The sequence below is a fragment of the Syngnathoides biaculeatus genome, chromosome 17 (genome assembly GCF_019802595.1).
Source record: "Syngnathoides biaculeatus isolate LvHL_M chromosome 17, ASM1980259v1, whole genome shotgun sequence".
NCBI lineage: Eukaryota > Metazoa > Chordata > Actinopteri > Syngnathiformes > Syngnathidae > Syngnathoides > Syngnathoides biaculeatus.
The window spans coordinates 8,516,359-8,541,405 of record NC_084656.1 but is presented as its reverse complement, the minus strand read 5'-3'; the positions used below and the strand labels follow the sequence as shown (position 1 = coordinate 8,541,405).

The 25,047-nt window shown below is 40.4% G+C and overlaps 1 protein-coding gene across 5 annotated transcripts in view; it reads right to left on the bottom strand.

Annotated features, from left to right (window-relative positions):
• Positions 1–771: 771 nt before the first annotated feature.
• znf618 (zinc finger protein 618) overlaps positions 772–25,047 on the bottom strand; it is an 82,202-nt gene continuing 57,926 nt past the window's right edge. For 4 of the 5 annotated variants that reach the window (XM_061801302.1, XM_061801306.1, XM_061801304.1 and 1 more), the window contains 6 exons: positions 17,931–18,008; positions 17,681–17,725; positions 15,093–15,170; positions 14,337–14,498; positions 11,476–12,569; positions 772–6,253 (listed from right to left, as the gene is read on the bottom strand). In XM_061801302.1, coding sequence (XP_061657286.1) covers positions 5,720–6,253; positions 11,476–12,569; positions 14,337–14,498; positions 15,093–15,170; positions 17,681–17,725; positions 17,931–18,008 — 1,991 coding nt within the window. In that variant the 3' untranslated portion in view covers positions 772–5,719. The remainder of the gene's footprint in view (positions 6,254–11,475; positions 12,570–14,336; positions 14,499–15,092; positions 15,171–17,680; positions 17,726–17,930; positions 18,009–25,047) is intronic. The other variant, XM_061801305.1, reaches the window with a different exon arrangement.

Sequence of the window (25,047 nt, the reverse complement as noted above, 5' to 3'; positions counted from 1 at the left end):
AAATCAAAAGGTGGCATTGCCATCTAGTGGCCGTGTGCAATTGTACAAAAGACCTCTGCTCACTTTCTCGATCAACCAGTATTGAGCAAACACTCGTACATAGTGGATATTAAATAAGAATAATCTCAAGGCAACCACAGAATAATTTAGTGTGGAATCTGTGCCCGTTTAATTGAACAGGAAGCAATTATTGTTGTATGAATGACAACAGGTGGATAGACACCTTCATGTTCCTTCTCTCATCTCAAGGAAGATTTTCTTTTTCCCTGTACACGTCGCTGCCATCGATTGAAGATGATTAATCTGACTAAGATGACATGTCGATTATGAAATCAACTTATTAATATTCAAGTAATTTTATCGGAGAGCCAGCAATGCATATAGCATTGTGCCAAGATGGAGAAAATAACTTCCATGAAAAAAAAAAAAAACGCAGTCATTGTCTGTAATTCAATTGAAATAGTTGCAATGAAAAATGTTGAGAAAAAAATATAGTCAAAAAATATGCAATGTAATTGTAATTGAGAGTAAAAAGAATAAAAAAAACACTCTGCAGAAGAATTACAAGCGACACAATATCATTATTTACATTTTACAATATCTGCTGACTTTTTCCATGCTCAAAATCTTGCAAAATTGCGAGATGCCATCTCTTATGCACAGGCCCCTTTCAGGTCAACCCAGAGGTGTGATTCAGGCCAAACAAAAGGTTGGAGTTGAATTTTTATCTCAACAAACAAGTCTGGTCATGGACAGAAAGAAGACTTTAGACACAGATTTGGAGTTTATTCAAACATCACATACTACAGTGGGTTATGTAGTCCAGAAACAGTTTCGAACAGCGCTGCCATTAAATGACATAAAACAACAACAACAACAACAACAAAAAAAGACACTGAACCCTTACTTTGCCATTATATAAAAATAGTGTTGCTACAAAAGTATAAATTAGGCTTACTAAATAAGACAACTCATGTGGGATTCTACTCAGAAAACGAAAAAAGACAGAAGGATCAACCTTATGTTGTATAACAGTAGAAAAAGAAAAACATCTGTAAAATAGGATTAAAAGCAACATACTGTTATTAACCTGATTTGATAATGCAGACTAGAATCCAAAGAACACACCTTATTGTTAGCATATTTTACAATTGACGTCTGAATAAGTTAAAATTAAACTTAGAGCAGCTGGGCTAACAGTATCTAAGTTGAGTTCTTCGATCATATCAAAAGATTTTTTTTCTCCTTGAAATGCTACTGTAGAAAAAAGAGGTATGTTATCGGCGCTATCTACTTTGTCTCTGAATTGACGGCGCCCCCTCGTGGCATAAAAACAGCAGTTCTCTCGTATTTACATAATACATCCTCGGAAAACGGATGACGTCAACCACGCATTCGCACCAGCCCTATGATCAGCAGTACCTCGGCCACCTGACTTCCACACCCTAGAGGTTCAAATTCAGTCCAACACGGAAAGACGCCCCCTCCCGCCCCCATCTCCCTCAAAAATAAAAAAACTGGCTTCAAACTGTATCATAAAATCTTATTCAAAAGCATGCATAATTAGCTTAGGATAGAATTCTCATTTAAGCAAAACATAACGCGAGTTCTCAGGTTCAATTACGCCAACGCGATCATCGTGACGTCAAATGATGGCATTTTGTCCCAGAGCGTATCCTATTTAAAATACATACTTTAAAAACGCTAATATAAATCCCTTCATTTATTCACGGCGCAGAGAAAAACCACAAACTTCAAACCATGTTTGTTTCTTTGACGGTGAGCAGCAACACTACCTTTTAAATACTGAGGTAAACCATTGAATTGGTCAATTTCAAATCAGTACATTTTTTTCCCCTGTCCTCATTTAATATATATTTGAAATGGCAATCATATAGGGCTCAAGTGATGGATAAGAACTCGGATTGCTGGGCATTCTTTATTGAGGAAAAATGGAACGCACGGTTTGACTGGAACCAGCAGAGACGCCGGTGATGTACTCAACTACGCAAGACCATTGAAGTCAGCTGTGCTGTTTGTTGATGCAAAACATGAAAAATTGTCCTTTTTTTAAATTAGTTGTATGCAAATGTGTCTCTGGTGTTCCTGCTGAGCCATCAAGTGGGAAATTAAACAACTAAGTAAAGCTTGAGCAATTTGCCAATTTCTGGAAATGTTAGCGACCTGTGCTGCTACACAAGAGTGAAACTAATTTGCATAACAACCAACCCGTGACACGAGAGCAAGGCAGGCCAAAGATCCAGAGCCACTTTCAAGCAACGGCCAGAAAATGTTTATGCACTACGCAGTGTACCATCTGAACTGCCCCGATGAGTTAAAAGGATGTTTTTTTTTTTTGTCTATGAGTGCTGGCTTTCTCTCTCTCCCCCCTCCCCCTTCTCCACATTCTTGCCTCAGTTTCCAACAGGACTAGATACCAAATGCTGGCGGCAATGCGCACACTCGCTCGTGAATGAGACAAGTCGTACCATTTACCGCCAAACAGGCTAATTTCAGGAAGACAAGAAATAGAGTTGTAGAATGTTCTGCAATTCTTGGTCCTTGGGATATTGTAACATTAGCATGCCATAAATGCTAATAAGATGGCTTGGGAAATGTTTAAAATTCTGAAAATGTTTTTCCTTTAATGTTTACAACCATTATTAAAAAGCTTATACACAAACTTGAACTTTATTATCCATAAATATTACATTGTGAAGGTAAACGAGTAATTGCCCATTAGTTAAAAGTTGATCAAGAAAATCTTGTTAAATGCCCATCCATAATCCACAGATCTTGGTCGCACAAAATTAGGTTACACTTCCAATGTCTTGCAAAAACAGACATACTGATAAAAGAATATCTCATATCAAATGATCAAAATCAGTGTACACTTTCAATGAACTAAGCTATTGTTTTGTGAAAAAGTCAACAAGAACAGTTTAAAAAAAAAAACAAAATGTGGCATCTATGACAGTTTGTGTGAGTCAAGATAGGGGTTTATATTTTCAGATTGCTCCATTGTTTAAATACTCTAGAATGTACTAATATTTGAAGACACATCCATGCCTTTATCTTAAATAATAAATGTAGAGCACAAAGCCATGGACCTAAACGATCATATTGAGAAGCAAAAAAAACAAAATAAATGTGCTATTTCAGAAGAGGCAATGAATTCGCAACATCAAGGCATTTTTGTTGAAAAAAAAAAGTAAGCAATAAGCCCCAAATGCAGGGTGGAAATAACCCAATAGCAGAGACCATAGACAAAACAACTTCCAATCATCTAAGGCATTTAGGAAAGTCTTAGCACGCACAACAAAAAAAAAAAAGGAAAGAAAAATAGAGTGGAATCTGTGGGCGTTAAGGATGGGAAATAATTAAAATTTAGGGATTCCGATTCCATTATGAACTGCTTATTAATCTCTCTCAATTTAGAGTTCTCATTGGGAAAGGGAATGAAATACAAATGATATCAATGTCAGAATCAAAGATGTTCCTAGTATTCCAAGTATTCCCCCCCCCCCTTGACAAAATGAAAGCTTTGCATGTGTTGCAAGCTCCCAAATATCATCTTTATTTTGTGAACTATAGCTGAACTTTAGAGTGCTTCTGCCTCGATGCCATGTTGCAAAGTTTTGAACCAAGATGCACTTTTTACGTGTGACTTCATGACGCATTTGCAGCGTGAGAGGAATTAATAAGCGGGATCACCAGGACAGTAAACAAATGATTCCTAAGAATTGGTTTTGAATTGCATCCCAAGTGGCTGTGCAACTGCATCTGTCTCATGACACAATGAATTTCTTTCAAATGACACTACAAGCTGTATTTTGGAGGGTGTACGCATGTACCTCAAAAAGGGCAAAGCAAGGCAAAGGAAATGGTAGGCTCATTGTTTCTGTGAGAGAATTTTGGTTTGATTTCCATAAAAAGAGAGTGATTGACAGTGGGAGCAGTGTGTTGGCCAACAGTCTGTTTTAGTAGATAATCATCATGTAGCTTATTGCTCTAAGAAATCAACACATAAGGCCTCACTTAAGGAAAACAACAAAACCTTCCTACAAGCAATGTGTTTACCAGAACGAAGGCTGCTCAAATTACTGCGGTTTGCTTGTAAATAACAGTGGAAAAACAATTATATATTAAAAAAAAAAAAATAAATCAATAGCAGGTCAGCATGTTTCTTGCTCTTCAGCAATTTAGCTAAAACAGCCTTGTGATTTAAATATATTAGTTACAAGCTAGGCTGTACCCAAACTATGATGCTAATTGTTACCGCAATAATCACGAAACTCACAAGAGTCTGATCAGCGTAGTCAAACGTGCCTTCAAGCCTAGCACTGGGGCTAACACATGTAGCAGCATGAGATGAAGGCTGGATTTACACTGCATGATTTAAGTGATATGATTCAATTTTTTTTGTTATGTTTTGTTTTGCTGTCCAGTGCTTCAATGTGGATCTGTGTCATGGAAGTGTAAATGGATTTAAAACAAATAATGCAAGGAATTTAACAACTTAAGATCAAAATCAAGCCTCTTTTGAAATGGGGGTAAAAATCTCAAGATTCGTAAAGGACAATCTATTCTGTGTTCAGTCAAGATACGTTTTAAACCCCCATTGATGTGAGCCTTATGTGACATGTACACCCACAGGTGTCCCAAACAATTTTTGAAATAAAGAAAAATTCCTGTGAATGTAAATTAAAGTGAAAGCCTTGGCCAATAAAATTCGACAAGTATACAACGGTAAAGTGATCCATCATTAATAAGAAAAATTATTGCGGAAGGCTGCCGGTTAAGTTACACTACTTTAATTGTAATATTTAAAAAAATTGTTATTTATACATTGCTTTCTTTCAGGTTGTCACTGCCTGATGTTGATGATGCTAGTTTTGTTATTTACGAGGAATTTGGTCTGTGCAAGAGGGTTGTTTCATGTGTTCCATCACTGTAAACGCAACTATAAAAGCTTTGTGTCACTTGAGATAGAGATGTAATGTAAATGGACATTCAGGGAAAAAAAAAAAGATTTAAGTACTGTATAAGTATTGAATCAGAACTGGCCACTTAAACTTGCCACGTAAATCCAACCAAAGAAAAGAACCATTGTACAGGGTTAGCGTATTGGGAAAGCATAAGACTAATAAATGTTTAATACATTTGACCTTGTTTAAAAGGTGATTGGTTTAACAGCTTTTGGGGAGGGTGAGGTGGTGCTATAATAACAAAAGACACACACACACACACACACACACACACACACACACACACACACACACAATCTCAATCTCTGTGCCATTGCCACAAATTTGGTAGTGAAACTCAAGAGGTGCAAAAGGCAGTGAAAATTCTGAACAGTTTGTGAGAAAATGATCCGCCATCAACTGCCTGAGCTACAGTATTTATGCCACCAATCTCGCTCATACTGACCTCACCTGCCATCCCCTAAGACTAACAGCATGTAGCCACTCAAGAAGTTGAGTTTTCAGGCTAGACTAAAGAAGCTAACCCAAAACTCAAACAGCTATCGTTCCAATCTCAAAGCATTGAACATCTCCATATCATTGTGTCCCCAACAAAGTATGTGATAAACCTTATCGTTCCAAGTGGTTGGAACATAAAAACATCTTTTTTCATCTGTCCATACACATTTAAGGTTTACAGTCGGTCTAACCCTATGTAGTAAGTCTCTGATGAGAGGAGAAAGTTTGGGCTGTTAGCCCATGTTGGAGCGAAGGAAAATGAGTTTGTTCATTTCTTCAGCGGTTACCTGCTGCCTCCTCTTCATGGCCAGGCTCTGCTCGCACACCGTTACGCATTCGCTTCTTATGCCCACCGCGGGAACGGCCAGGAGCCACAGAGCAAGGCGTGCCAGTCTGGGGAACTTCTCGCCCAGAGTCGAGCTCCAATAGTGGAAGAGATCGGTGGTACCTTGGAGAAGAGGCTCCGCCAGGTACTGGAAGATCTCTTGCCTGACATGGCTTTGACTCCCGTCGTTAGCAGACATTGTCACCCTCGAAAGGCCACCGTTGTTTCCGGCCCCCTCAACTCGGGTTATTTTGGGCATGGGTGGGCCGTCATTGTCCCGCTCCTCTCCGCACGATGCCCCTGCACCAGTTATGCCAGCCTCCTTGGTTTCGGCTGCAAGTTCGCACGCTCGGGAGATTATATCCTCGTGCTGGTAAGCCGGTACGGAACGTAGCTTGAGTTGAGGGTCCAATACCATCGCCACCTGGTGGGCTCGCTCAACCTGGGGACAAGAGGGATGTTTATGGTATTATTACCATGGTTTAGCCATCCATCCATCTTCTTTAGCTATGAATCCCAAATATGGTTCCTTGGTACACAAGTGTGCAATGAGAGACAATCAGGAAATCCAGTTTCACTTAGTACTGGGCGATACGGCCTCAGTTTCATACCATGATATTTTTTTCCCTTATGTCGATATTTGATATGAGTCATTATGTGTATTAAAGTTTATAAATGGATCAAATCGGACTATTCCAAATTGATCTAGATTATAAAGTTGTAGGTTTATTCAACAATTATAAACATCGCAAATAAATTCATTTTCCTGGTAGGTATTTCAAAATATAATGAGCTAAAAATAAGAAAAAAAATAAGAGAACTCACTGCAGCTATTTGACCTGACTCTAATCCAGCTTCCTACAATTTAAGGGATTTTAACGTCCTTGTCCAACTGCCTTGCCAGTACGAGGTTCTTGTGCAAACCTGTTCTGCAAACAGGTACTTTTTAGCTCCCAGACTTCAAGGTTTAAGTACGTTGCACTGGGTGTCGTAGGAGGAAAAAAAAAAGATTTTCAGCCGACACACTTGCCATGATGTTCTGACTGTCCTGACTTAGGCAATGCTTCCTGTGCGAAGTATTTTCTACTGGGCAATTTATACCTTGGGATGCAGTGTTTTTATTAGATTGGTGAATCAATGTTTTCCCCACTGTATTATTACGATTCTTGTCCTTGTCTACAGTATATAGCAGTGATTCCCAAACAGTGTGCCGGGGTACATTAGTGTGCCATGATCGCTCTTCAGGTGTACCGTGGGAACTTATCCAATTTCATGTAATTGCAAAAAAAAAAAAAAAAAAAAAAAAAAAAAAAACCCATTTCCAAGAAATAATGTATCTTTATTCATCTATTTATGCCAGTAAGGCACAATGACAGACAGAACAAAAAAAATCCTATTCTATTAGATGGCAGGAAGTACATACAGTAGTTAATCTATCCATTTTTGGTGACATTTACTTTTGTGGGTATGCCGTGGGATTTTTCAATTGTAAAATATGTGCCTTGGCTCTATAAAGGTTGAAAATCACTGGTATATAGAATAGGATTGTTGATGTTATCTCCACACAAGAAGAGCTCCTGCAGAAGACTCACAGATTGGTAGAAAGTACAGCAACACAGAGTATTAATAATATACTGATTCAACTGAGCTTCACCACATATTGGTTGGCACTGCCAATTAATAAAAATTCGCTCGAACAATTTTGTCCAATTTTTTTCTGAATTTCCATATAATTCAAAATTTGGGAAAGAACATTTTTGTGCGACAGTCATTTATAATCAGTAATAAATTATGACTTCAATATTTGTCAATTACATCAACTTTGTTGTGAGAGAAGTCTCAGCAGCCCAATCAGTACATGAGATATTTCATCAAAAATCTGTCTATAGATTAATCCGCCTTTGCCAATTCTGTCTTCTACCCAGGTCACACACACACAAAAAATAGTCTATTCAAGCAGATTAATCGAATCTTAAACATCAAAATTTAAACCGAGCACTCTATTTCACAAACCTAAAAACTGGATTGCAAATAGATTATAGTGGATAGTTTGTGAGACAATAAATTTGAATTCTGTTTTGTGCAATGTACTCCTTTTATGCGTAAAGTACATGTTAGAAGAAGAAACTGAATTACTGTAGGTCTTTTCTATGCTATTTGTATTATTTACAGCAAATTATATTTTCCATCTCTACAATTCCTACATTGTGGGACTACTAATGGCTATCTTATATTACATATATTAATTAATAAGAAAACCACACTTTTAACCTGCAAGTGACACGTGCAGCGGCCCAAAACTTTATTACCGGGTGAGATGAGTCATCCTGTGTGGATGTGCATAATTTTATATTTATATCTCTAAACGCCTTTTAATGGGCCTGTTATTTTGCTGTTCAAAGTGTGTTACTCTCTGCAAAAACGCTGTTCCAGTCAGACCTATGTGACAAGTTGTTTCAATAAATCCCTCATTTCAAAGTTTTGTGACTCCATGACACGATAGCTTATCAATTAGCATGGCTTTCGTCTTCATCTATCCACTTTACATCTTCCCTTTATGACAACTTTGGAAAGAAGCCTGTTAAAAGCTTGGCAGCTGGGGGCAAGGGGAGGGTAGTGATAAAATAGAAAGCACAGTGGCTTGTGTTCCAACTGAATGTGCCTAGAACACTCGATTTTTTTTTTTTGTTGCAATGTCTGGAACAATCAGTGTTTGGGCCCGCAACGAGTCAATGTTCAATGATTTCTGATGACAAAATACAGATGTTCCATAACATTTGGCAGCTCTGTATCACCCACCACTAATTTCACTTAACTGTATGAAGATAATCATTTATTTATTCATCACAAATCTTTATTCATTACATCTTTCATCGTGTTTCAATGCCAGCAACATTTAGTATAGTCCGAGATAGCATTTGAATGCTATTCAATTAGATGTTAGAAGGTACAAGAAATCCTGTGTATCCCCTTTTTGTCATTCATGCAACAGAATAAATCATAGATTTCTTGGAGTATAACAACATTGTATTCCATTAAAAAGGGTCAGATTAACTAGCTCAAAAAATGTTTTGGAGGTTGAACAAACTGGACTGTGAACACTTGACAAGAATAAATTATGTTCAAACTCCCGACGTCCCACTGTAATTTGAGATCTGATCATCATAAATTCAGGATTAATATTTTTGAGAAATTTTAGTTTGGTGATATTTTCTCCAATTGAGAATTGGTGCCATAGTTCAATAAAGATAGGGAAAGACTGAGCTACAGCCCTTGTCCTCATTAGGGTCACAGGTGAGCAGCAAGACAACCAACCAAAATGACCTTGGGCAAGAGACAGACACACCCTGGCCTGGTTTCACTGCACATATAGACAAAAAAGGGTGACACCTATGGATAGTTTAGTCATGGTGATATCCATGTTTTTGTATCGTTGGTACCTGGAGAAGACCAAAGCAAGCAGAGAGAACATGCAAACTCTACATAGGAGGCCTGAGTAAAAGCTGATTTTTTACACTACCATGCTGCCCCCATGGAATTATAGTGCAAATATAGAGTGGTACCTCTACTTACAAACGTCTCTACTCATGAAAAATTTAGGTTAAGAAAAGCCTCCCCAGAAAAATGTTGTCTCGAGTTACGAAGGAAATGGAGGATATGAAAGGTAAAAAAATAGCAAAGGATTCCACCGAACATATATATCCATAAAGTAGTATGATAGAGCTGCTCTGCCATTGGCTACTGACATAGCATATTCATGGCATTACATTGGTTAGGAGCGATGACAACCTTTAGCCATGGTGGACTACCTGTCTCTTGGTTTGTGTGGTGCAATGGAGCTGCTCTACTATTGGCTAGCATGTAGCATTTTCCTGGCATCACAGCCCTCCATTTAGTAGGAGGGACATCAATCTTTACCCATGATCCACATTCTATATCTTGGTTTGTGTGGCGTAATAGAGGTACTCTACCATTGGCTAGCACGTAGCATCTTGTGGGCATCACATCCATCCATGGGCTCGGAGAGACGTCACTCTTTACCCGTGACGCACATCCTTTATCTCCGTCACAAATCCATTGTCATTGGCTTGCGCACACTCGTACTGTACAACTTCTTCAGGGATTTATTGATCTTTTTTCACCATGGTTCACAAGAAATTGATGGCCAGTGCCACTGAGAAGAAGACAAGAGCTGTTTTGGCCATCACAACAAAACAAGAAATCGTAGGGAAATATAAAAAAGGCATGTGTGCGTGTGGCCTAACGCTGCTGCTCCACGGGATTTTGAGCAGATCGAAGGTTGAACCAGAAGTTGAGGAAATTGTTTCACTGGGAAAAGTTGAGGACATCGAGGAGTTGGTTAAGGAGCACTAGAAGATCTTTCAATGTTCAGGAGCACAATGAGGATCATTTGACGGAGGAGCAAAAGGACCTGGAGGCGATGTAAGAGCAGTCTAGTGATGATGGCGAGGAGGGAGCAAGAATTCCGTCAGCCAAAATAAAAGAAGTGTTGATGAAATTCCACGACATTTTTTAATTCATTCAAAATAATCATCCGGAAAACGTGTTAACTAATCGGGCTATGCTCACTTCGACGTTTTCCTTGCATATTTCCGAAAGATAATTTAAAAAAAACGTCAAAGGCAAACGTCCTTTGTTTGGTACTTTACAAAACATTGAAAAATAATGTTACTGTTTGTTTTGAATGCATAGTTCATTGGAAATTATTAATTTTAGTGGAATTAAATTGTATGCATCCCGCCTCCTCCTCCCCCCACGATGCCTTTTTCTTTGTCACGCACCTTTCACTTCACATGGTTGCGCAACGCCAAAGGTAAATTAATATAATTTTTTATTATTCTTTACATTATGTACATTTTGAAGCCTTATTTTTGACAGGGGTGGGGGTCCGAAACAGATTAGAGTCTTTACATGTAAAATGTGTTTCTTTTCTATTCAAGTTACAAAACGACTTCCAGAAGGGATATATGTAGAGGTGCCACCGTGTGTGTGTGTGTGTGTGTGTGTGTGCGTGCATGTGTGTGTATATTATCCATCCATTTTTTGAGCCACTTATCCCCAGGAGGGTCACAGAGTGCTGTAGCCAATTCCAGCTGTCATCGGGCAGAAGGCAGGGTACACCTTGAACTGGTTGCCAACCAATCGCAGGGCACATGGAGACAGACAACCTTAAACCTAACCACTCACACTCATACCTAGCAGCAACTTAGAGTGTCCAATCAATGCATGTATTTGGGATGTGGGAGCAAGCCGGAATGCCCAGAGAAAATCCAAACAAGCAAACTACACGCAGGTCCTCAGAAATGAAGTTAGCTCTATTATTTTTGTTTCTCCTGGGAAACTTCAGTAGGGATTAAATACATTTTAGTCCTAACATTTGCAATGAAAGAGTCACTGATGGTGTAGGGATACACATGCTGGACTTTGGTGCGGGCAGCATGGGATCGATTCCCGCTCAGTGATTAAGTCAATATCTGCCCTGCGACTGACTGGCGACCAGTTCAGGGTGTAGTCCGCCTTTCGCCCGAAGCTTGTTGGGATAAGCTCCAGCTCTCCCGTGACCCTTGTGAGGATAACCAGCTTGGATAATAGATGTATGGATGCAATGATTTAGGAAACATAGCAACTTGTAAGAAGAAATACCTTGAAGTTCTCTTTGAGTGCTTCTAGGAAGTAGTGGCAGAGTTTGCTGGCCATGCCGGTGCCCGCCTCTCCAGCTTTGGAAGTGAAGAACTTCTCCAGGCGCAGGTAGACGGGAAGCACCTGCTGCAGGGTGGGCCTCCTCTGGCTGCTCAGCTCCAGTGCTGCCAAGCGAAGAGGGGCCAGCAGACAAGTCAGCGTGCCTAGCAAATGCTTGTTAAGGCCCTGGAGCAATGGTGCTGTGGACTTGCTGCGTCCATATGTCTCACAAATGCGCTCAAAGTGAGTGTGGACTTGCAGAAGGGCCTCAGCTGTACGGTCCCAGCAGGGTGGTGTGGGGCACTGTGCAGCGCTGCTCTGTGCGCCTTCTTCGGTCGTGCTCAGGGAAGTGTTGGTGTACTGCTCCTCCCTCAGTGCCAGTGTGGTGGAGGCAGAGATGTCTTTGCACGTGGCAAGAAGTTCGGCCAGCTCGTGAAGGCCTCGAGCTTGCAAGCTACGCTTCCCCAGGACGGCCTGGACCACGGCACCAAGCGAACACCCCGCACAGCGCAAGCATATCCTGCCCTTACCGCTGAGTGGGGATGCCCCAAATCCGGCCCCCGACACCCGAGGTTCTGCCAGGTACACAGTGCGAATGTCTGACATAACAAACTCAGACAGCACATTTTGGACCCAGTGGTGAATCTGCTCCGGCCCCTCCCTCAGTTCTGCCTCCCGCACTCCAAGCACATATCGTTTCAGTCTTGAGCCCTCCACTTGGTACGCCGTCAGAACATAGCAAGCATCCGGGCCTGATGTCTGGGAGTGGCACGTAACAGCAATGCCCAAAGAGGCATTAGAGCCAAGGGCACACGTCACCTTGACCTTGACCTGGTTGTACATACGGGGAAGCTGACGCAGAGCCAAGGCACTCATGTTGCCGAGGGCATCGCGGGTGGAGTAGGCCCCGTGACGTGCCCCCGTATCCACAAGCGTTTGCGCAAGCTTGAGAAAGTCCTTACTGTTGAGCACGTTGAGCATGTTCAGATCAGAACACATTACCCGTAAGAGACGCTCAGCCACCTGTAGCCGCTCCTTCTCAGGCAGCCCATTATTCTCTGGACAGAAAGAAATAACATTTAGAAGGAAGAAAATAATGTATAAAATAGATCAGAATGGACCATGATTGAGTTGAATGGGTTCAAAATGTATATTTGGCCACATAAGTCACAGTAACCTCTAAGGTAGAATACCATTTGTTCTCAGATGGTAGTCAAGAGCTCTGACTTTGGATTTTCATGGAAATGTAATGTTGTTGAGGGTTTAGCCCCTGGTGATACATGTTTACAAACCCAATTCCAATGAAGTTGGGACATTATGCAAAAAACATAATTGAATGATTTGAAAATTATGTTAAACCAGTAATCAATTGTATACATTACAAAGACAAAATATTTATTGTTCAAACTGATAAAGTTTATTGTTTTGAGCAAATAATCATTGACTAGGTATTTTATGGCGACAACATGTTCCCAAAAAATACATTTGGGAACTGAGAACAGTAATTCTTGAATCTTAGTAGATGGAATATATTCCCATTCTTGGTTGATGTACAGCTTCAGCTGTTTAACAGTCTCGGGTCTCCATTGTCGTATTTTACACTTCATGATACACCACACATTTTTTTAGGTACAGGTCTGAACTCCAGGCAGGTGAGTCTAGTACCGTCACTATTATACTGTGAAGCCACTCTGTTGCAACGTGCAGAATGTGGTTTGGCATTGTCTTGCTGAAATAAGAACAGGCATCCAAGAAAAAGATGTTGCTTGGATGGCAGCATGTTTCTCCAAAACCTGTATGTACCTTGCAGCAGGAATGCTGCCTTCACAGATGTGTAAGTTACAGATGTGTAAGTTACCATTGACGCTAACACAGCCCCATATATGCACAGATGCTGGCTTTTGAACTTTGCGTCCACAACAGACCGGATGGTTCTTTTCCTCTTTGGCCCGAAAGACATGATGTCCCAACTATTTGGAAATGGGTTGCAGCAATAAAACGGGGCTCAAACTCTGTTTGTTAGCAACAGCCCAGTAACTTGGCTGATCTAGAGAAGTGTGTACAAACCTGGTGAAAAACCTCATGAAATGTTTGACTTCAGTAATTGCAAACAAAGGTTACTGTACTCACCATTAACATTGATTTGTTCAAATACTCATTTGCAGTAGTAACATAGAAATAATTAAAAAAAAAAAAAAAAAAAATCATACATTGTGAATTCTGTGGGTTTTTTTTTTTTTAGATGTCCCTCACAATGGACATGCACCTAAGGCGAATATTTCAAAACCCTCCATAGTTTAAAAGTGGGAGGACATCATTTCCTCACTGTAAGTCAGTTAAATCGGGTTTCCACTTTATAAATATATTTATGACCTTACTAGTGAGTTGGTGTAACAACGGTGCACTGAGACTTGCACAAAAATACATATCACCCCTGTAGGAACGGATTGCACTCATAAACCGAGGACCCTCTGTGCAAAATTGGTTTCAAAGCAGGTGTTCAGAACATTCCACGATTTCCCACAATTACTTATAATGGCAAGTGTGTCAGTGATGTGTCATGTCATATCTTTAGCAATAAAATGCTGCACCATAGATAAAAGTGACAGCATAGCTTCTAGCCAGAGGTCAGGCAGCAAGGTACAAGTGAAAGCAGATAATGTTAATGACTCCTGTGCTGAATTGCTGTAGTCCTGCGTGCAAAATAAATGATGACAGTAAAGACTTTTTACTTTTGAGGCAAATTCATTCAGAAAATGTTGGTCAGTTGAAAGAAATTTGGAGGTACCAACTGTACTGTATGCATGTAATAATTTAAAACATACGGATAAGATTGTGGTTCCTCTGGACGAGACTTTGAGGTTGTATCTGTAGTTTGACTGAGGGGTGGGAGGCCTGAGCTGGAGACATTCTCCACAGTGGCTCCTGAGGACCCGAGGCTGAGGAGGCTTTTGGAGAGTCCCCTTTGGTATGGTTCTCGTTGTCAGCTGAAGGAATGCAGAGATAAAACATCAGATATGATATCTTAGTCTTACAGCAAAGAAAAATTTGGAAATGTATGATCGTGAAGGGACAAAAAAAGAATAAAGCTGAAGGTATAGGCAGAGCATAAGCTAAACAAAGTAACTGGGAGAATGTAAGTTTTTTGAAAATGGTCCAGATTTGAAGGAAAATGTCTCATGAATAATTCAATCAACCAGTTCTCACATGCAGATCTGAAAAATGTCAAATTAATTTGATGAATGAACTTCATGTCAAAACAAAATAGCAGAAAATAAAAATAAAATGGAAGATAATTATAAATGAAAAGTTATTGTAAAGCCCAGATAAGACCTTTGAACACACTTTTCATCCAGACGAAATACTATAATCAAGCCATTGAACAGCTACCTCAAAATACTACTGAAAAAAAAAAAAAATATTTGGAACCAGGTGTCCCAGAACCAGGTCTTCAACAACCGCATGGGAGAAGTTGATGCTTAAAACATGTTTGTATGGACCTCCACATGAACTGCAGCAGTTTAAATTCAGTGTTTGCTTCACTGCTGAGCTTCAACATGCATTTGTGGGAGTTGACTCACCAGCGTGGGACTGCATGTGCTCCAGCAGGTTGTTGTAGAACTGGAACTGGATGCCACAGGCACCACAAGTGTAGGGTTCTAAAAAATCACAAGGCCCAGAAGAGAGTTGACTCTCTCATCGGTGACAATAATGCAAATGTTAATGCATCTGTCCATTCAGCTGCCTCCATTCTAGATCTATGCCACAAGTAGGCCTAGAACATCACCGTCTAAATTACTTTCATCAATTTCCTTCCTGCATCCAAAAGCATTTATGTTGAAGATGCAGCTTGCATGATTTTAAACACATTGGAGAGAAGGTGTGGTTACTGCATGTTGGAGCCAGTTACTATGTAACTTCAGGGCACCTCTATCCAAGCTCAGAACCAGCATATTGGTATAGGAGCATACCAAGTATAAGAAAAATAATTACACACGATAAACGTCTGAGGAGTTTGGAAAAAAAAAAAAAAAAACACTGGCAGAGGTAAATTCAGCTACAAATTAAAAGACTCAATAGAGTTTTTGTTCTTAAGAGTGAGAGATGAGATAGTGGGAAAGCTGAAAATACTAACACCATTTACCAAAATCAGTGAAAGTAATAAATGCAGTAGTAATGAAATCTCTTGGTGTCAGAAATCATTGTGATCCATTCTTTAAGTATAACTTGAAATTCCGGCAGCACTTTGCAATGGGTTTATCTTCTTCTTTTCCTTTCGGCTTGTCCTGTTAGGGGTCACCACAGCATGTTTCCATCATAGCATATCTCCTGCATCTTCCTCTCTAACCCCAACTGCCCTCATGTCCCATGTTTATAACGGATTAAAAATTAGGTTGAGATTATTTGCGGCATGTATTTTACTGAACAGGATTACCCTGTTAATTTTATATTGTATTTTCTCTGTGGGGAGGCTCATTGTGACATACAACTGAAGCCAGAAGTTTACATACATTGTACAAAAACACATTTCATTTTTTGTCTCACTGTCTGAAGTCAAATCAGACTAAACCTCTCTTGTTTCAGGTCAGTCAGGATCACCAAAATTATTTAATTTTGTTAAATCCCACAATAATGAGAGAAATTTACATTATTTTCTTTGAGGTAAAAAGTTTTGGGTAACCTTCCACAAGCTTCTGACAGTACTCTGTTGGAATGTTGGCCTATTCCTGCTGACAACTGGTGCAACTGAGTCAGGTTTTTCGGTTGCCTTGCTCACACAGTTTTTCAGATTTGCCCACAGATTTTCAATGGGATTCAGATCCGGGTTTTGTGATGGCTACTCCAAGACAATGACTTCATTATTCTCAAGCCACTTTTTAATGATTTTGGCAGTGTGCTTCATGTCATTCTCCACCTGGAAGACCCATTTGTGTCCTGGTTTTAGCTCCCTGGCTGATCTCTTGAGATGTTGCCTTATTATCGCCATGTAATGTTCTATCTTCATGAGGCACTCTATTTTATGAAGAGCTCCAGCTCCTTCTGCAGAAAAATAGGCCCACAACATGATGCTGCCACCTCCATGCTTCAGAGTTTGCATGGTATTCTCAGGTTTACAAGCGACCCCCTTTTTCTCCAAGATTTAACGTTGGTTATTATTGCCAAACAGCTCCACTGTCGTTTCATCATACCACATGACATGTTTCCAGAAGTTAAGTTTTTTGTCTTGGTGTCTTTTTGCAAACTGTAATCTGACTTTTTTTGTTTCTTTAGGAGTAATGGCTTCATTTTCAGGAGTGGCCTTTCAGCCAATTTCAATGGAGGACTTGTTTCACTGTAGATTATTACACTTTCTTACCAGCTTCATTCAGCATCTTCACAAGGTTTCTCGCTTTTTTCCTGGGGTTGATTCGCACATTTAGGACCAAAACACATTCACACCAAGCTCATCTACTTCTTGAGCGGTGTGATGACTGGACATTCCGATGTTTATACTTGTGTATAATTCTTTGAATACACAAACATGTCACCTTCAAGCATCTGGAAATTGCATCCCAAGGATGAGCCAGAATTGTGGAGCGCCACAATTTTTTTTTCTGATTTCCTGGCTGATTTCTTTTAATTTTCCCATGATTTCATCCAAGGAAGCAGTGCTTGAGGTATGGCTTCAAATATATCTCCAGGTGTGACGTCAATTAAGTCACATGGTCAGTTAACCCATCAGAAGGTTCCAAAGCCATGACCTCATCATTTGGGCTTCCTCATGTTCTTTAAAGACATATTACTTTTTTTGTATGTAAACTTTTAACTTTGAAGAAAAAGTTCTCAATTTTTTTCTCATTATTGTACCATTTAACAAAATTAAATTATTTTGGTGGTCATGACTGACCTGAAACAGGAGAGGTTTAGTGTGATTTGATTTCAGACACAAAAACACAACATATGCAAATTTCTGTCTTCAACTGTACATCAAAAAGCCTGGCTCTACGCCACCTACAAATGAACAATAAACGTAATATTCATCTCATTGAGCATTGTTTCCTGAGTGATGATGAATGTAGCAAATGTGTAGAGTGGATGCACAATGGCTTGCAGAGAACTAAAAGTGATATGAAATGGAGAACTGCGTGTGCGTAGTATACATTTGCATGGGGGTGGGGCTGGCACTTACTCTGAGGTGTAGGGAAGGAAGTGGCCACAAGAGGGCTCGGAGTTCCTGTTAAGAAGAGGATGAAGGAAGTTGATATGAATCCAGTGTGCGTTTTTTTATTTCGGCATTTTGATTAACTATTAATTAATAGGTGTTTATAATAAACTAGTGACTGTCAATTTAAATGAGTTATAGTGCAAGCACACCTTTAGTATCACTAATATTCAGGGGGAAAAGCCTAAATTTGCAAAAATATGAAAAAATGACTCACCACTTGAATTCTGTGAACTGTTTGTGTCAATCAGACTAGACTGTAATGCATTCTCCAGTTTCCGCCTAAATTGACTGCCTGTGTAAAAACAGAAAATGCAGACACTAATTGGAATGCAGTGAATTGTAAATGTTTCAAAGACTTGATGAACACCACCATTCAAAATGAAGATGAAATTTTAAGTTTAGAGCACAATTATGAATAGAGGTTGTGAATTCAATCAGGCTGAGCATCTCATCAAAAGGTTTGAAATGCTTACCGTTTTTTCCAGATGACAGCGCCAGTTCATAGGTCGCACTCTGTGTAGTGTTTTTTATGTTTTTTTTTCCCAATACAAGAGCACCAACGGATCATGCCATGTGTCAGGAGACCAGGTGGAAAGCCACTAAGACTATAAATTTAGGGAAAGGGTCCAAATTATTTTACCATGGTGCAGATGGGAAGAGAAATTGAGTAGGGGTTGTTTTTAAAAGAAGAGTTGGCTAAGAATGTCTTGGAGGTGAAAGGTATATCATATTGAGTGATGAGGCTGTAGCTTGAAATTGAGTCTGTTACATATGTACAGTCCTATCCAAAAATATTGGAACGGCGAAGCTAATTCCTCTTTGAATTTTCATTTTCATCTTTTTCCATTAATGAAGACATTTGTGTTTCAGATCAAAAGATGAATGTAAAGATATGAAAACAGAGAGCATTCCTTGGCCAGTGCTGGAACTGAGAGTGAGATTCGCCCAATGTGCCTTTCCATCCTCATTGATGAGGCGAGCTTGTGCAATGTTTGAGTGAGTGTTAAATTCCACTAAACCCGGGGCTAGGTCTTTATGTAAGGTTATTTTCAAGCCAGGTTAACAAGTCGTGACTGTCATAATGACTGGGACTTTTTATAAGTTCTGTCATAGTTGTGTTTGCTATGTAGTCCGCAAGTGAATGTTCACTAAGTTAAGATTCATGAATGAAAACAAACTATACCTTATCAAGGTCACATCTACTTCAGAATAATTAGCTTAACTGAATGACAACCAGCTTCTGCTGGCCAATTATACGGCCCTGTGCCAAGCTTTGTCCCAAGAATTTGACGATCCAGAGGACGGAACCGGCTTCCTGCTGGCTCACACTGTTAGGGGAGCGTGGAAATGCCAAAAGCTTATTACTGTTTGCACAAAGCATATTTTGGGTTTCTGAACGAAACAAATATGGAAGAAGACATACATTTCAAAATGCTTTTTGTTAAAAACATGCATCCAAGTAAAACAACATTTGGGTGTGGCAATGTTTCTTTGTACGCTGTCTAGCTCACAGCTGCGGGACCTAGCTGCTTAAGGCTTTGCAAAGCATACAAAGACCAACACAAAGCTAGCAGATCAAAAAAAATCATACTGGAGTTACCAAAATAATGACGCTCACCAAAACTTTGATCACTTTATGGAAAACACTGATCCCTGGTCTTGCTCACTGGAACAAGACAGCCCCAAAGGGCACGTATACACCTCCTCAACCCCACAAGGGGTCACTAGCAAAGAACAGAGTACTGCCGCAAATTATATTCTTGAGATCATCCACAGTTTGGCGAACAAGGTGAAGAAAGACCCACTAAAGCCTGAACCCCTGGTTGGAGGTGACGCCCCTGTGTCCCGCCAGCCTGCTGTGATAGTCTGTTCTGAACCAGACCCACATTCGCTTGACTTTCCAATGGGCAATGCCAAGCACCCTGTCCAACATACAGGGGCAAACACATAACCAATGAGATGATCAGGTACCACTTGTTATGAAAATCAAAATTCACAGGCCAAAACCCAGTTTAACAAATAGACTTCAACAGTCTTTGACCATGACCCGTGACTTGCTGACACTTCAGCCACCTGTGAAACAAAAAGATAAGCAGCCATTTCGGAGTCTTCTCGGTTGGTTCACAGTTAATGACAAACCGGGGAAATTTTCCTAGGCAACCACACTTGAAGATATGTTCCAATATGTTGGACTCATTAAAACTAACAGTGCAGTAATCACGCTCTACTTCGTGCTTCACTTATTGCGGCTTCGGTGCATGTTTTTTTTCACCGCACTTAAACAAAGCCATACGGCATACATTACAGTAATACAGGTAGACGCATAGATACAAGATGGCGTGACATCGACCAATGAAAGAATGTGTAGATTTATCTTATAAGCTGATTGGCTGCGCATCACCCTGTCCCTTGTCCTTCCATTTGCCATTTTCTACGATGTTGACTGTGTGTGCAATAACCTCTCAAGTTCACAATGCCGCCAAACTGCTGTGCGGAAGTTAAAGCTTCCGCCGAAGCACCCAAGTGTAAGAGGAAGATGATTATGATGATTGGTGAAAAAGTACAACTTTTTGATATGATCATAGATGGCGCCATCATGGCTTGAATGAATCAGTGGTGCGCTACATAAAGAAGGATGTGGTTAACATCTGTAAAACTTCTTCGATAACTTTTAATAAGGAATCAAAAAGCAGTGCGTAGAGATCACAGAGTCTCTTTCTTTCACTCTCCTTACAAACCCTTTGGCGCGTCCAACCGTAGCTGCCGCCCCATCAGTGCAGACAGCTGTGCAGTTTTCCCATTTAAGTCCACTTTGTTTAAGATATTCAGAGAAGACCTGAAAAATTTCTTCTCCTGTCATTTTTTGTTGGAATGCCTGGCAATTTTTTTTCCTCAATCCACAAACCAAACATTGGCCAGGAGTTGGCCATGCCCACAATTATCAGCGGACTCATTAAATTGCAAGCTTAAATGGACTTACTTGGACTGTTGGATAGCTTTTCACCACACACCAAGCACAACAGTCATAATCGCAGGATCCCCAGGGAGATATATTCGCTATAGTGCCTCACACCAAGAACTTCCCACAAGCAAACAGTCTTTGGTTTCTTTTGACCTCCACTCAAACATGGGTGTTTATCTGAGTCAGAATTGTGTCCAGAGTTAAATTCTGAGTTAGCATGCTTCTTTTTCAAAAACCTCTCCGTCACTGTCACCATATAGCTTTATCACAATGATTGCTTTTTTCACCATTTGTGTGATACAGCTGTAAAGTAAGTATTTGAACACCTGAGAAAACCAATGTTAAAATTTGGTACAGTAGCCTTTGTTTGCAATTACAGAGGTCAAACGTTTCCTGTAGTTGTTCACCAGGTTCTCACACACTGTAGTAGGGATTTTGGCCCACTCCTCCACACAGATCTTTTCTAGATCAGACAGGTTTCTGGGCTGTCCTGAGAAACACAGAGTTTCAGCTCCCTCCAAAGATTTTCTATTGGGTTTAGGTCTGGAGACTGGCTAGACTTTGACATGCTTCTTACGGAGGCACTCCTTGGTTTTCCTGGCTCTGTGCTTCGGGTCATTGTCATGTTGAAAGACCCAGAAACGACCCATCTTCAATGCTCTGACTGAGGGAAAGAGGTTGTTCTCCAAAATCTCACATTACATGGCCGCGGTCATCCTCTCCTTAATACAGTGCAGTCGTCAAGTCCCATGTGCAGAAAAACACCCACAAAGCAAGATGCTACCACCTCCATGCTTTACAGTAGGGGTGGTGTTCTTGGGATGGAACTCATCATTTGTCTTCCTCCAAACACAGTTTGTGGAATTATGACCATGAAGTTCCATTTTGGTCTCATTTGAACACAAAACTTTCTCCCATGACTGCTCTGTATCATCCAAATGGGAAGATAGGCCGTGACATGTGCTGGTTTAACCTTCAGTGCCATGCATGATTTCAAACCATGATGTCTTAGTGTATTACCAACAGTCACCTTTGAAACGGTGGTCCCAGCTCTTTTCAGGTCATTGACGAAGTCCTGTCGTGTAGTCCTGGGCTGATTCCTCACCTTTCTAAGGATCATCGAGACCCCACGAGGTACGAGGAGATCTTGCATGGGGCTCCACTCTGATTGAGATTGACAGTCATGTTTGGCTTCTTCCATTTACTAATGATTGCTCCAACAGTAGACCTTTTCTCACCAAGCTGCTTGGAAATTTCTCCCTAGCCCATTGCAGCAGTGTGGAGTTGTATAATTTTGTCTCTGGTGTCTTGGGACAGCTCTTTGGTCTTGGCCGTGTTACAAGTTTGAGTCTTACTGATTGTATCGGGTGGACATGTGTCTTTATGCAGCTAACGACCTCACACAGGTGCATCTGATTCAGGATAATACATGGAGTGGAGGATGACCTTTAAAGGCAGACGAACAGGTCTTTGAGGAGCAAAATTCTAGTTCATGGACAGGTGCTCAAATACTTATTTGCAGCTGCAGCACAATTAAATCGTTAAAATAAATCTTATTATCTCTCTCACAGTGGACATCCATCCATGATGAAAATGTCAGACCCATGATTTCTTAGTGGGAGAACTTGCAATATAGCAGGGTGTTCAAGTACTTGTTTCTTAACTGTATATATTTCCTTTACTCCACTTTTTATTAACGCTACATCAGCACATGCACAAAGATTACTATTAATGATTGTTGTACAGACAATTTTTTGAAAAACATTTCAAGTACAAACAATAAAAGTACAAACCTAGCAAAATAGAAATACACATAATTCCCAATATTTTGAGCATATGGGTAGCAGCAAATTGGTGGTGCGCATTGTACATTGGTAGAAGGGTTTTCCCGATTTTATGGGTCAACTTATGAGGTGCGCATTATACTTCAGGACGCATTATAATCAAGAAATTACGGTAATTGTCTTGGGCCTTATTTCTTTCAGGGTTGCTTTTATCATATGAAGCCTCACACAGGGTTCATACTCAGTCTGACCAAAAAAATTTAAGGGCTTTTTAGGGGCATTCTTAGGGGCTGACACGAAAAATTTAGGGCCATCGTGGGAAATCAAGAGTAAGAAAAAAAGACTCACCCAATGGTGCCATCAACCGTTCTTGGTTAATCAAATGTTCCAGTATCTCAGTACCTGTGACAGTGATCACCTGTCGCCCCTTGAGGTAGTTTTCATTGATATGACCATTGTCAACGTCTTCACATAACAGTCTACAGAAAAACAGATTCTAACTACAATTGCAACTATATACACAAATGTCTTCTACTGATGTCTGTCTCAGCACCCCAACTCTAGCTCCTTGAGCCTACCCAGTGCCTCCTCTAATTGTTGCTGCAGAGGTGCCAAAGTGGCTCTCTTGTCCTCTGCTCCGCCTCTGAGTGCATTGGCCTCGGTGATAAACCTCTGGTTCCTCTTTTCTTCTGCCTCCTCACACAGCTTGTCAGCCTTCTCAATAAGCCTTGATATGTCAGTCTCTATTCTGGCTTTGAGGCAGTAGAGATGAAAAGTGGGCAACGATGCAAAATGTAGCCAGGTACGAAGTCTTCCTTTCCCCACAGTGGTAGTTTTTAGCAATGTCACTGTCTGGGAACATGATTGCAAACACTTTTGAATTATTTTCACAAGATTTTTAACTGTAATGGTTGCAGATCACTTTTAAAGTCCACACGATCTCTGCCTTTAACGAGTCCGTCTTCGTGTATTGAACTACGTTCATAAAGCCTGACTTCCGGCTGGTTGAAGTCGATGACTGGACAACTGTAGGTGTGCATGCACTGCTAGTACCACTGCCTGAAGTTGATGCTTCACTAGCTTGATATTTTAGAAACAGATTCATACCAACGGAAGATGAGAGAGTCTTCGCCAAATCAGCATGTCTCCTGTTTTTCCGGTGCGACTCCAGCGCTTTGACGCCCATCTTTTCAAGCTGGTAACTCTGCTTGCACAGATGGCAGTAAAACATGTGCCGATCTTTTGGATCTCGATGAACCCAGCTCCTGAACTCCTTACTTTCAACCCAAGCTTCTTGAAAAATGCACTTCCCCGTGATACGAGTTGGATCGATAAAAGAACTATGCTACGTCGTAACGAACACGTAGTGAAATGCCTACTCACGGAAATAAACAATGGAATATCGACAAGATGGTGACTAGCTGTCAACACGGTCACTTCTGTTGACAATTTCTGGCTGATTTGGATGCCAGACGGATCGCTATTTTTTTTAAATAAAAGATTAATTTGTTTTTTAGGGAGAATTTTGGCGGTAGAGGTCCTCCCTTTGATATTTTTTTAATTTAAGGCCTTTTTAGGGGCTTGACCGGCTTTTGTGGATTTTAAGGACTTTTAGGAGGCCCTAAATGCGTCTTCGAAAATTTAGGGGGTTTTAGGGACTTTTAGGGCCGCGTGCGAACCCTGTCATAAGGCCCAGAGGTCCTTGGGGTAAGAGATTTTAGTCATTCCTAAAGTCAGAACACACACGAGTCAGAAATAGTTTTATGGCCCCTTTGTGGAACAGCCTGCTGGTGCACCTATGCACTGCAGAGAATGTTCATGACAAACACGTTCACTGACATTGACGGCTTTAGATGCCAAAAATCCATGTTAACTGGGAGAGCTAGCAGTGTTTAAGAGTACCTCAGGCTTTAACTTTCATTTTATTGTCTTTGTTTGATCTTGTTTTTATAGTCTTGAGTTTATTTTAAATTTAAATTTAATACTGCATTATTAGGCATTATTATTCCTCTATATTTATGTATTTTCCTTAGAGGGAGCATTTTACATTTGGAGCTGAAATGGGAAGTGGTCATGATCCAGCAACATGGGTTCCTCGATTGCCGTAGGCTCTCCACTCTATCACTGCAGTAGGGCCTCTGTGTCAGTAGCCTGTGATCTGGTCCTGGTATAGATGCCCCCCTGAGATGGTGTTTCTTCAACTCAATCCTCTGTACCCAGGTATACACCATAGGTAAAGTCATGATTTTTTGGTATTGGAAGGCTTTACATTGTTGGCAACTGGTGAAAAATTCCTTTGAGATGGTGGTTCGTCACCTTGATACTGGCATTCACAGAGCAGCTAAATGTTATGGATTGTATTTTGTTATGGAAATTACTCAAAATCAACTCCTTAAATCTGCAATTCTGGTTTCAGATATTGGAAAAAAAATCCAATACCTGACTTTACTGGTGCGTGCACATAGAATAGCTGCTGAGTGCATGCTGTTTTATTACACACCCCCACAACCACCACCTCAGTAAAACTCATCTTTGCATCCAGTGTCAACATATTTTAAGTCACTGATCATCACCTCATTGTTGTG